Source organism: Heliangelus exortis, chromosome Z (assembly GCF_036169615.1).
Source record: "Heliangelus exortis chromosome Z, bHelExo1.hap1, whole genome shotgun sequence".
Taxonomy (NCBI): Eukaryota; Metazoa; Chordata; class Aves; order Apodiformes; family Trochilidae; genus Heliangelus; species Heliangelus exortis.
This window is the reverse complement of record NC_092454.1, coordinates 10,877,768-10,890,556: the sequence shown is the minus strand read 5'-3', so window position 1 is coordinate 10,890,556 and position 12,789 is coordinate 10,877,768. Positions and strand designations below refer to the sequence as shown.

Genomic DNA, 12,789 nt, shown 5'->3' with positions numbered 1-12,789 from the left:
TGCCCGAGAGGTGCCGAGCGAGGCCCGAGTGTTCCCGAGTGTTCCCGAGCGCTGCCCGAGCGTTCCGCAGCGTTTCCCGATCCCCAACCGAGCCGCTCGGGAAAGGCGCTGAGGGGAAGCCGGGCCTGGTGTGGCGCGGGGTGGCGAGCGGGGCCTGTGCGGGGTGGTGAGTGGGACGGGAGCGGGAGCCTTGTGCGGGGGGCTGTGCGGGGCTCTGGCCCTGGCCCCTCTGGTGGGCGATTATGTTTGCGTGTATGCGGTCGCGGCCGCCCCTGAGCCCCCGGAGCAGGGTGGCAGAGGTGTCCCTTGCCCCCTCACACGTATGTCCTCACCTCCCCCCACACACCCCCGACGTCTGCGTGGTGCTGGGCGGGCGGGGGGAGGGGAACTGCGTGTGCGGGGCCAGGGCTGTGCGTGTTTCCTCCCGCTGCGTTTGGAGCTGGGGCTGTCTCTACTCCCTCCGCTCCGCAACCACCTGCCCCGAGTGTGGCTGTGACTCTGTGGCTGTGACAGTGTCTGTGTGTGTGTGTGTGTGTGTGTGTGTGCAAGGTCAGGGCTGTCCCTGCCTCCAGTACGTGTCTGTGTGCCGTGTCTGACCCCCCTCCCCTCCCCCCCGGCGTGCTTGAGCCCGGCCTGGCTGTCACCGTTCCCCCGCTGTTGCAGCACCCATCCTTCTCTCCATGCCTACTTGTTGTTTTGGGTGTTGTTTGTGTGCTGTTTTCTGGCAGGTGTGCAGCAGGATTGTCCAAGCCATGATCGAGGTGTTGGCCAAGCTGGGCCGTGGGCCTGTCTTCCTGGCTGGGGAAGTGTTGGAGTGTGTGATCACATTCACCAACCCATTATCTGCCACCTCTACCTCCGCCAGCAGGTATGGCAGCCTGTGCCAGTGGGCCCTTCTCTACACCAAGTTCCAGAGGGACTTACTGGGTTCCCTGTCTCCTGCCTTGACCAGCCAGATGTGGTCATGGTGGGGTTGTGAGACAATGGTGCCAGCTCAGCCACTGGTGACTCCCCTGCCCAATGTAATCCCTTAAGGGTGCTTTGCTCTTTTAGGGATGAAACAGAGCTAAGATGCTGGTTTTCTAACCCGAAGAAGGAGATGAGAAAAAGAGCATGCAGTTAGAGATATTCTTAACTGCCCCTCAGGTGAACTCTTCTTGAAAGTGTCACTGCCAGAAAATGAAGATAAACTGGCTGTCAGTGGGATACCCAGTTACACCAGGCTGACAGTCTCATGGGGCAGCATCCAGATAACATCATAATTTCCTATGTTTGTGGAGGGAGCTCTCTCTGTCCATCAGATTTGCCCTGACATATCACTGTGTTCATGGCCTGCAGTGCTGGCAAGCAGAGGGGTAAGCATTGCTTAGAGTCAGGAAGGGGCAGCCTTCTGTGGCAGCATTCTGTGTGGCTCAGCCATTGAGTGCTGCAAGTCCCCGCATCATAACCATGCACAGAATAAGTGTTGTGGAAGCATGAGAAAATGGGAGCTTCCGATATTGGCTCACAAGGGGTGACTCCACATGATAAGTAGTTGCCCAAAGCCTCCATGTCCGCTGAGTGTGTGGCCTTGTCTGATTCTCCAGGGGGTGGAGGGTGCTTTCTCATCTTAAGCCCTTCCTGGGAAGTGTCTGTTTCCAGCACTGTCAGCATCTTCTCATCACCAGTACACATTGCACACATTGTTTTGGTGGACCCGTTTGCAGGCTCAGCAGCAGCAAAGCAGCCTCTTGTATTACACCTGTAGGGCTTCTTTGTTTATCACCTCCCTTACCTTTCCATCTTTTCTTCCTGGTTCCTCTTGCCTGCTGAATTCAGCTTTCAAATTCATCTGCAGTGTAAGCATCCAGCTTTCTGGAGTTTTTATCTTCTGTGGTGACAGAGCTTTTTTTCCCACTTCCAGAACATACCAAACTCAAAGTTTTGGAGGTTTGCAGCACTCTTAAAGGGAGCTTTGTTCGGGAACTTGATGTGTGTCTTGGTCCTTAAAAAACCTTCTGTTGGGAAGAGGAAGCTTTTTAAAACAAAAAAGCAGATGATAAAAATGACAAGAGCTGACTAAGTCATATGAATGGCGACAGCAGAGAGATTGGTGTTTGGAAATTGTAGCTGTGGGTTGTGTAAAGGCAGGACACAGATCAAAGCACAGTCAAGGCACCAGGCAAATAGACCTGTCGGGGACTCTTGGGAGCTACAGGAGTTGTAGGGAGAGGTGAGAGAGGAGGGAAGGGACCTCAGCACCAGCTCAGGATCCTTCTGTGCCCTGTCAGCTGGACAAGCCAGACCTGCTGGTAGGGAGGCATATGCAAATTTTGTCTGAGCATCTGGTTAAAAAACAAAATCCAGTGGCCTGTTGTTCTGCAATGTTGAAAATAGATGGGGAAATAAAAAAAACAACAAACCAAACATTCAAAATACAGTGTTAGAAGGTAATGTAATAATGCTAAGCTTATATAAAATTAGTAAACATTGTCTCTTGAGCAAGAGCATTTCTTTATTTCTGTCTAGCAGATACCTTACGACAGAAAACCTTAAGGCAGTCTTTATGGAAAATCTGTTCTGGTACTGCTGAAGGCACAGAATGGGAATTGTGGGGTTAGAGGTAACTTGGTAGAGTAAGCAATGTGTGTTTGGGTAAGGGCAGCCAGCACATACATACAGAAGATCAAATAGCACATTAGTCAGCTGGAATGAATGCAGCACGCCTTTTTTGCTGGTTTGTGTAGACGTTTAGCAGCTCTGATGTGTCAGACTGGGAGATACCCATGTGCCACAAAAAAAAAAAATAAATCCCTGTGTGCCACCTAAAACTCCAGTGTCAGTGCTTACTAATCAGATCATGATGTTAGAAAACACAAGATGAACCATATACTAGTAGCTAAATGAACGAGACCACTATTGAAATTAAAACAGATTATTGTTTTGGAAACAGAAAGGTGACAGCCATGCCACGGGAAATGCCCTGTGGCATGAGGTCATAGCAGAGTCCAAACCATGGAACTATTTTTTTGTGATGGATGCAACCCATTCTTGTGGCTGTACAGAGAGGGGGCAAAAGAACACCATTGCCTCCCCTGTAGCTATCAATGAATATCTTGCATCACGGGGAGAAAATAGGTCCTTATGAAGGACCTCTTGATGTTGTTGAGGGGAACAGTGCAGTGGGTTGGGAGGACATCTGTGCCCTGCCTGCCCTAAGGAGCATGGAGCTTGGAGCATCCAGGTGCCATGGACAGGGGCAGCTGAACCCGAGCTGCTGTGACATGTTGCTTTTGGGTCTGCCTGCTTCTCTGGTTTAAAGTGTGGGTTTAAAGTGTAGACACAAAGTGTTGCTTTTCTTTGCTCCCAGTGAGATGCTGGCGTGGGCCAGTGCCCAGATCCACTGCCAGTTCCACACCAGTGAGAACCGGGTGGCGCTCCCTCCCTCTGACGGCAGCAAGCACGACGTGCAGGCAGAGAACGAGACAGTCTTTGTCCCCAACAGAGGTGAGTGCTACTCCTGTCACCCTGGGCAGGGATAGTGAGAGCACAGCACGCAGGGGGCAAGCACTCTACAACATGTGTCTGGAGGGCAGCGAGGGGGAAGTCAGTCTGTGGTGCTGTTCTTGTGTGACTCCCTGGTGATGGCTGCTGCAGGGCCTTGTTAATGCTGGGATCACAGTGGCACCAGCTTGGAGTGAAACGTGAGGGTTGCCTGTCCAGCTGTTCTTGGAATGTCTCGTGATCTGACCACGACATGAGATGTTTCCTCTTTGTCCCCTTTTCCCCATGAAGCTAAGGCCTGGCTGCCCTGGGCATAGCCCAAGGCTGGGCAGCATTCATGTGGTTTTTCTTCTCTTCCAGGAGAGAGGGGACAGTGTATCCTGTCCACCCCACCGAAGATTCTCTTCTGTGACTTGCGGCTGGATCCCGGGGAGTCAAAGTCCTGTGAGTCCTACCTTCTTTTCCCCTGCTCAGAGCCCTCTCCTGGGGAGCCCTGCTTTCAATCTGGCTTTGCAGACCTGAGTGCTGGCAGAGGGGAGGTGCTTTGCAGGGAGCGTGAGTGCTTAAGGAGTTGCCCAGAGTCTGCTCCACCATGTGAGGGCTGTGTAGTGCAACATGTCCGTCAGCCCTGCCCCTGGCCCCTGTCCTTTGCCACAGGTTGGTTGTGTAGCTGCGAGGCATCAAATGTTTTGAAATATCTGGCTGCAGCTGAAGCAACAGTTGCACACACCTTTATTTCTTCAGCCACACTGGAGTATTCTTGGGATTTAAGCTGGTGTCCTCTGAAGGTCTCTGCTTCATCTTCAGATTGTGGCTGTCCCAGAGATCACAGAGTTTTCTGCTTGTTGTAGTTTTCCTGCTGTACAAGTGATCAGGAAAACTTCTCATCTCCGTGTCTCCAAAGCCATCAATTTTTTTTTTCAGTGGTTCCCCTTCGAGCTCTCTGTCATCACTACTTTCCCTGTTGCTGTTCAGAGAAACTTTCATTTTTTCACAAGGAATTTTCAGCAACTCATTTTCCTTGTTCCGAGCAGCTTCATCTACCTGAGTTGACAGTGCCAGCTGTGAAGACCCAAGTATGTGCTGTTGTCTCTCAGGGGGTGGCTGCATCACCCAGCCTGTCAGTTCATGTGGGATCTCCTTTGTGTTCCAGCAGTTCATGGTCCAGTGACAACACAATGTTAAGCACTGCAGGCTGCACATAGACAGCTTCCACTGGTTGTCCTAGGGATCTTCTGGAAATGGCTGAGGGCACCCTCTCAAGTCACAGAGGAAAGGGAGTGGGGTGGCAGTGCTGGTAATGGAAGGAGCTCAGCTGGAGCTTTGAGCTCTGGAGCCGAGCTGCAAGTGAGACCAATTAGCCACAGGCTGTGACTTGCTGGGTTTGAAGCTGGAATCTCCTGCCTTTCTAGGCCTGGAGGAGCAGACGGACAGGGCAAGACCAACCTGGCTTTGGCTCAGTGGTGAGCAGGGTGGGGCTGCCCTGTCTGGGGCTGCGTCTCCTGAGCAGCCTGTCATCAGAGCATGTTTAGTTACTTACTATTCTACAACAGCGTGCAGGACAAAGGAGCTGGCCCTGCTGCTCCAGAGTCATGGTCCCCTGTGCTTTCTGAAAGTCGCCATGCCAGGCAGGAGGAAGAGGCAGAAATCCACCTGGATTCTCCTGCACTCCTTGCTGCTCCTCTCAGGTGTGGGACTGGAAGCTTCCCTTCCCCTTTTCCAGGGCCATCTCAGGGATGATGCTCTGGGAGACCAGATCAGTGACAGTCTCCAGGTGTCTAGGATGGATTGAGAGGATTACCTTCTGAGCTGGCTTTGCAGGCAGAAGCTGTTCAGCCCCCAGCTAAGCCAGTGACAGCCTGTCCTTCCCAGGGGTGTTGTATTCCCTGTGTGTGCCCACCCTGCCACTGGGTGACACTGGCACAAGCAGCCTGTGTCTGCAAGGGACAGAGAGTTCTGCACTTTCAGGTTCCTTGGGTGTACCTTTCCCCTTCTCTGTGTGTGATGCACACGTCCATTGTGGGTGTCACATGGGATGTTGCTGTGTGTGGCACTGTGCTTTTCAGCACTAAAACCCTCGTGTCACAGTCCCTGTGCTGCCAGGCTGCTCACACTGAACCTGTTGGCATGCACTGGGGCTCCTCTCACGTGAGATTGCAGCTGGCAGTTTCGCAGATCATTCCTGGGGGCTCCTGCCAGCTCCACAGAGGGCAGAGTTGAGGCTGTGTGGGTGTGTATCTTAATTCTTCATTTCCTGTTTTTCAGAAGTTTTGAGTTTTGCTGCACAGTTTGGAAAGGAAAAAAAAAAAAAAACAACAAAAAATACCAAACAAAAACTGATGAAATCTTAATTCTGCTTCAGCAAAGAAATGTGTTACTAAACTGTAGCCAGAGCTGGCACATACAGCTGAGGTGGTGTCAGGCTGTTTCTTGATAAAATGCCTTGTTTTTATTTCCCAGCCAGCATATTCCCCAGTATCTTCCCCTTGTTATGGTGCCTATATGCTGAAGCTGACTCACCTCCCATTCACTTGACACGCTGCCCGGACAGAGCTCTTTAAATTTGTCACCATAACACATTTTCTGAAGTCCTCAAGTAATTTCTGTGGCTGCTTTTGCCACAGGTTTTGTAATACCTTCAAGTATTTGGTAGATCACAGAGAAGAGAGGAAATGGAAGCAGTCTGGACACAGACCAGGAGCCCAGCCAGAAGGTAGAGTGGGTGGGTAAGGAAGGCATCCTTAGGACCAGGAATGTGTTTCCTTATGGGATATATATGGAAGCTGGGTCTTCCTGAGCCAATTAAACCACGAATCCTCATTGGATGGTGGTGGTCTCTGCTCAGATGATCTTCCCTGGGCATAAAGTTCTTTGTGACCTGTCCTGTCAAGCCTGGTACAGGAGGTTACAGCAGTCTGCTTCCTTTCTTGGAAATACCTCATTTTCTCCCTGTCAGGGCAAGTGTCAACTTTATCAGCTCCCTGGTTCAGAGAGACAGCTTTTGTCTTTTAAGGTGTGACAGCCTGTGGACATTACACGCCAGCAGGGTCTTTTTCTTCCTGGCAGTTCTGTTATTTTAAATCTAGAAGTTATATTTAAAATGTAATCCTAGCTTTTAATCTAAGCCTCACTGTTTAGGATGTGCCTGACACAGAGAAGGATCTGTGGTTTCACAGCAGGATACTGCCCTTCCTCTGTCAGGGTGTTTCTGCGTCACGGTGGGCAAGCCAGAGAGGTGGAGGCTTTCCATAGTTTGCTGTTTGCTCCGTTCTTGTTATACAGTGTGTGGTTTGGGAGAACTACAGAAGTGTTCACACTGCACTGAAAAGCTCTGGGGTTTGTGTGGTGGCCAAGGGGCTTGTGAGAGGGATGATCATGGTGTAAAGCCAGGCCCTGGCATCCCTGAAGTCTGAGAGTCGGAGAGGCTTTGTGGTCTAAGTCATCAGTCAGTCGTGGGGGATTCACCACGGGTTGTTGTGAAGGTCTCTTTAATTGTTTCTTGGCTGTTCAGACACAGTGCTGTGGAGAACAGCACAGGAAGCAGAAACTAATTGTTGTTGTGTGAAGTGAGTCTCAAAAGAGCCGATGAGGAGCTGATGGGCACCTCCTGAGGAATCTGCAGTGTGTGACCGCATCCCCAGAGCGCTGCGGGAGGAAGGGCGCAGAAACAGATCCAGGTTGAACTCGTGATGCACAAGTTTAGCTCTCGTGTGTTTGTGTTCCTGGGTTTTTACATCTCTCACATTCTTTCGAGGCAGGGTTTGTGTGTGTGGTTGTATGTGCTGGAAGCAGTGTCTGGATGACAGCGTGTGCAGTGTGAGGAGCAGCATGGTGGTGCAGGGAAAGGGGGGGGGATCTGCTTGGCTTTGTGATAGGAAAGGAGACAGCAGAAAGCACCAGACACTGTCCCTGACTCTGTCCTGCTGCTTGTCCTGACTCTCAGTGCAGGGACCCTGTAGGCCTCAGAAAGCAATCTTTTCTGCGCTCCTTGCAGATGCATACTGTGAGACACTGCCCATAGATGGACCCCCCTCTTTCCGGGGACAGTCGGTGAAGTACGTGTACAAGCTGACCATTGGCTGCCAGCGTGTCAACTCCCCCATCAAGCTCCTGCGTGTTCCCTTCCGTGTCCTTGTGCTGCAGGGTAAGGCCACACGCTGCCCTCCCTGCAGACACAGGCCTCTTGGCACCCTTGCCCCACTGATGCTCTCACCTTCTCCCCAGGGCTGAAGGACTACCAGTTCCCACAGGACGAGGCTGTTGCACCCTCAAACCCCTTTCTGGAGGAGGAAGAGGGCTTGAAGAAGGACTCGCGCCTTGCTGACCTGGCAACAGAACTGCTCATGGTGGCCACCTCCCGACGCAGCCTGCGTAGGTCATATTCCCTGCTTGGACCCGCTGGCCTAACCTGGCCATGAGGCTCAGCTCAGGGCTCGCTGCAAAAAATCTCTTCCTGGCAAAGCGAAACTCCGAATGTGGCTGTGGAGCAGTTCCATCGGGGCCCACTTGGGGCAGAATTTCCCATGGGCTCCTCCCTGCCAGGCTCAGGCTCTTCCTAATCCAGCCGCAGACCCTTTCCCTGGCAAATCACGGGCAGTGCATGGTTTGCTCTGGCTCAGGTTGAAACTCACTGCAGGCAGCAGGTGTGGGGTAACATCTCCTGGGCTCTGTGGTGAACCCAGAGCACTGTATGGAGCAGCTCTGCCAAAACACTGAACTCTCTCTTGCTCCACAGACCTGTACAACATCAGCAACACTCGTGGGAAGGTGGGGACTTTCTGCATCTTTAAGACTGTGTATAAGATTGGAGAGGATGTCATCGGGACCTTCAACTTCTCAGAAGGAGACATCCCGTGTCTGCAGGTTAGTGCTGGCTTTGGGTTCACTGTGGGGAGAGGCAGGGATTTGGGATGGGGGAAAGGACTGGGGTGGCACTGGGTGGCTGTAGGGTTTCTAGTGGGACCCAGCTGGGTTCCCCTTGGGGAATGAGGTGGATAAGGACTCTAGTTCTGAGCTCGTTCGGGAAACGGGCTTTGTGCCAGGCCTGTGTGAGGCTGTGACAGTAAGCACCTTGTCGATTGCCCTGCAGTTCTCGGTGAGCCTGCAGACGGAGGAAAGCATCCAGGAGGAGTTTCAGCGCCGGCGAGGGCAGCCCGTGTCCTTCAGCACGCATGCCCGCCACCAGGAGTCCTGCCTGCACACGGCCCAGAGCAGCTTCAGCCTGCCCATCCCGCTCAGCTCCACCCCGGGCTTCACCACCAACATCGGTGAGTGGCCACCAGGGGAAGAACACAGCCCTGCTCGTCTCTGCGGGGACACTGCCATGTCCCCAGCCCCTGTCCTCGTGGTCAGCAGGGCAGTGTCCTGTGGGAGGGAGCTGGCCCACTCTAGTGGGCTTACTTGCCATGACTCCTTGCCAGCACTGAGACAGATGCTGTCCCTGTCCCTTGTGGTGTTGGCTGCTGATGCCCCTCTCTCCCACAGTGTCCCTGAAGTGGAGGCTGCACTTTGAGTTTGTCACCTCCCGGGAGTCAGCAGGGACTTGCCTGCTTCGTGGGAGCCAGTCGGAGGCCATCACCTGGACTGGGGTGGAGCAGATGGATGTAGACACATTCAGCTGGGACTTGCCCATCAAAGTCCTTCCCACCAATCCCATCCTGGCTTCCTATGTATCTCAGTTCTCCAGCACCAACTCCATCACCATCTGAAGTGGGGAGAGCTGGGAGGCACCTGCCAGTGCTGCTGGTGGGAATGGCAGGCAGGACTGTCACCAGTGTGTTATGGGGCACACACCCCAATGTCCCCAAGGGTTCATCTGCAATGCCCAGGTGGGCACTGGGTGAGTGTCCTACCTGCAGGTAGAGGAGCACTTGCTGCACTTGCTGCAGTGTTATCCTGCAGCCCTTGGCTGGGAGATGGACCCTTCCTGCCTGGGTGAGGGGCATGGATCCCAGCACTCACTGTAAAGAAATCTGCCTCCCAGGGAACATCCTGATGTGCCTTTGCCCACAGGGGGCTTCCAAGTGGGAAAGTGCACCCTGAGGAAGGGAGGGGAAAGCTCTTCTGGTGAAGGAGCATACCAGCCATGGGTTCCTGTATAGAGGGAGCCCACAGGCAGAGATTACTGTCCTGCTGGTGGGGAAGCTGCTCTCCTGCTGTGGCACACATCCTGGATCTTGTGAGGGATGTCTTGTGCACGTCTCAGAATGATTCTGTGCACTGAGTTAGGTAAGGGTGGGCTAATGGTTAGACTCAAAGATCTTAAAGGTCTTCTCCAACCAGGAGATCCTAGTTCTTTGTGCACAGCCTAGTGCCCCAGTTACCTTCACCCAGAGCTGCCTGGTCTTGGCAGGATGGCACATGGTGGTGGGTGGCCATGCGTGGTAGCCATGATGATGGTGCAGAACTGGGAAGCACTGAGCACCAGGGCTGTTCTCTGCCCATGCTCCTGGGTGTGAAGGCCTCCTGCTGGTCTCGGGATCCGTGGGGAGCTGGAGTGAAGGAGTCCTGTGCTGGGATGGAGGTCTACACAGCCAGCTCCCCACTTCAACCAAAGCTTTCAAAGAGTTTTATTCTATGTGTAGAAATGTAATAAATATTCGATTGTGCAAAACTCACCCCTCCCAGGAGCCTTATTCTTACACTATTTCTGGTGGTGGACACAGCCCACCTTGCATGACAGTCACAGACTGGAGACCTTCTGTTTGTTTAACATCTTTATTGCAAGAACAGAAACATCTACACGAGGCTCTGCACAGCACAGGCATAGCACCTTATGGGGCGGGCTGCCAGGACAGCCAGCTCCACCCTGGCACATGCAGGTTGCTTCAGCTCCCTGAACCCAACAGGCTACCCTCCTCCCCTCCCCACTCCCATGAAGGTGGGATGGGGACCTCCCTGGGGACATCTTCTAGGGGTTCCTCCCAGCTCTGCAGCCCATCCTAGGCTGGCTCTGTTGCAGTGTTGCCCAGAGCTGGCCTGCAGTGCCAGGGACCTCTTCCAGCCCTGGGAGCTGTGGTAGCAGAGGCATTAGTGGTTCCAGAGGTGTGTTGTGCCTCTCATGCTCTGGGACTGGGGAGGGGCTGTTTGGGGTGCATGGGTCCTGCATGAAAGGCTGTGGTGCTCCCCAGAGAGTTCCCACCAGCTGCCATGCAGAAGGGTGGGACAAGGGTCTTGGAGGGAGCTGCTTAGCTTGAGGCTGGCTGTGGGAATACAAGGCTGCAGGTTGATCTGATCCTGTACCCCTTTCTTTAGCAGCTGGCGTTTTTCTGCCCACCTGGAAAGAGATCTCGTGGGATCCACCCTTCCACCCTGCACGGGGAGGAGGGCCCTGGTTTGGACTGGGAAGCTGAAGGCAGAAGCAAAGCTGTACCATGGCAGTGCTGGGGTGTAAATGTTAATTGATAACCACAGTGTGTGGATAGTGGTTTCTCTCAAAGATGGCAGCAGTGACATCTCTACGGGATGGGGCAGATCTGGAGCATGCGGGAGGTGTGCTCTGGATGCAGGAGGGTGACGCGGGGGGCAGGGGCTGCCACCGAGCCTCTATCTGCTCAGCCCCATGCCCAGCACCTTGTTGATGAGTGGCTCAGGGGTGCCAGATGAGCCCCACTCGTGCTCCATGCTCTTCACACAGGGCAGGCTGGGGTTGGCCTTCTGCACCACGGAGATCTGGCAGGTCTGAGAATCATAGTGAGCCTCACACCAGTCAGGGAAGTCGATGGGGTGCTGGGTACTGCAGGAAAAGACCACAGTGCTGTCAGTTCTTACTGGTCCATGCTGGGGGGGGGTCTTCCTGGCAGGGCTGGGTGGCTTCCTGCATTGCCAGCCCCCCCAAGGCGGGGTGTCTCACGGGCTAGCTTGGGCAAACTGGACCACTGGTCCTGGTACCTTGCTGTGCTGAGACACCTCTGTCCCTCCGACTCACCCCAGCACCCTCAGCACCCTGATGGGCTCCTGCCCACCTTGTCCCCCAGCTCCTGGCACCCCACACACAGCCCGCTGGGGCTCTGACATTGTCTGCACTGCGTTTGCAGACACCAAAACCCACACAGCCTCCTGGCCATGGTGGGCACAGAGGTTCAGTGGCAAGGGCAGGGTCATTGTCAGCATCCCACCCCCAGCCCCAGCCCCCGTCACTCACGTCTCGCAGCAGCCCACGCCAACGGGGTGCAGGCAGGTGCAGAGCAGGCAGTTGGTGCTCAGCCACGACTCCCCCAGGGAGAACTCCTTCCCCTCGTACTCACAGGGAGCTGCAAAGGAAACCGTGAGCAAACGTCGGCCTGCACTGGGATCTGTGCTGGGAGCCTCCTGGGCAACCCTCTGCCCTCAAAGAGGCAACAGGATGGATGTGACTTCCCACCCGTCCCTTGGTACAGAAAACAGGCTGAGGTGGCCTCTCTGTCCCACCTGCAGGTATGAGCTCCCCAGGCATCTGCTAGGGGTGATGCTCCCATCTATCCTCTCCTGGCTGAGCCCAGTTGCTCTCCTCACTATCCTAGGGGACAGAGACAAGTGGTTCTTGCTTCCCAGGAGAGGATATATCCCATGCCCCTCAAAGACTGAGCACCTCTGCAGCCCTGGAAGGATGCATGGGAGGGAAGACAGGCATCCTTCTCCCCTTTGCTGCTAGTCCTGCACCCTTGGCTCCTGCCAGGAGCTTTTCACAGCCCAGTGAGCTGTTTCTCACCCAGAGCCCTGGGGAACTGTTCTGTGGTTTATATACTGCTCCTTCCACTCATCATTGGCCCATGACCATGCTCCTGAGCTTAGCTCCCTTCCATGCTTCTTGAGCACAAAGGGCATAGCCCTCCTGTCCTGGGGAAAGCTGAGGCCTCCTCTTCCCATCAGCATCTTCCCAGCTCACCTCCCCACTTACCTTTAGCCTGGAAGTAGCATTTGGCCTGGGAGCCTGACAGCTGGAGGAGGAGGGAGAGCAGCAGGAAAAGGCCACCCCAAGCATACCCCATCTTCTGCACTCTCATGGCCATGGCTGGTATTGAGCTGGGCTTCTTCACCGAGGTTGTCTTGCTTCTCTATTGCCTTTGCTCCTTTCCCTTGTCTCTATCTCTCTCTCTCTCTCTCTGCCTTTTTAATGCTCTTCTCCTGATCCCGACAAGAGATATTTATAAAGTTCAGCTTTACGACCCTGGCCACCAGCTGTGCCCCACTGGAAAAGTTGTAAAACTCATTTCCTGATTTGAAAGGCATGAAAACAAGAGGTAGGATCAAGATTTTTAACAAGCTGTGAAAAGCTGATTCATGCCCTCCAGAAATGTCTCCAGTTGGAAGCCCCTGTGGGTGCAA

The 12,789-nt window shown here is 53.9% G+C and overlaps 2 protein-coding genes across 4 annotated transcripts; one reads left to right on the top strand and one right to left on the bottom strand.

The window, feature by feature from the left end:
* Positions 1-21: 21 nt before the first annotated feature.
* RGP1 (RGP1 homolog, RAB6A GEF complex partner 1) lies at positions 22-10,096 on the top strand. 3 transcript variants are annotated; one of them, XM_071732120.1, is made up of 9 exons: positions 22-143; positions 729-868; positions 3,350-3,486; positions 3,844-3,927; positions 7,478-7,627; positions 7,708-7,854; positions 8,219-8,346; positions 8,573-8,750; positions 8,968-10,096. In XM_071732120.1, the coding sequence occupies exons 2-9, from the start codon at positions 753-755 to the stop codon at positions 9,189-9,191; spliced, it is 1,164 nt and encodes a 387-aa protein (XP_071588221.1). In that variant the 5' UTR covers positions 22-143; positions 729-752; the 3' UTR covers positions 9,192-10,096. The 3 variants fall into 3 exon arrangements, with proteins under 3 accessions (XP_071588221.1, XP_071588218.1, XP_071588219.1); XM_071732117.1 differs by having other exon boundaries at positions 42-166; XM_071732118.1 differs by lacking the exon at positions 22-143 and having other exon boundaries at positions 866-1,022.
* A 932-nt stretch (positions 10,097-11,028) lies between these two features.
* On the bottom strand, positions 11,029-12,789 carry MSMP (microseminoprotein, prostate associated). Its single transcript, XM_071732027.1, has 3 exons — positions 12,362-12,789; positions 11,627-11,735; positions 11,029-11,218 (listed from the first exon to the last, which is right to left on the bottom strand). Exons 1-3 carry the CDS (start codon positions 12,471-12,473, stop codon positions 11,029-11,031), a joined length of 411 nt encoding a protein of 136 aa, XP_071588128.1. The 5' UTR covers positions 12,474-12,789.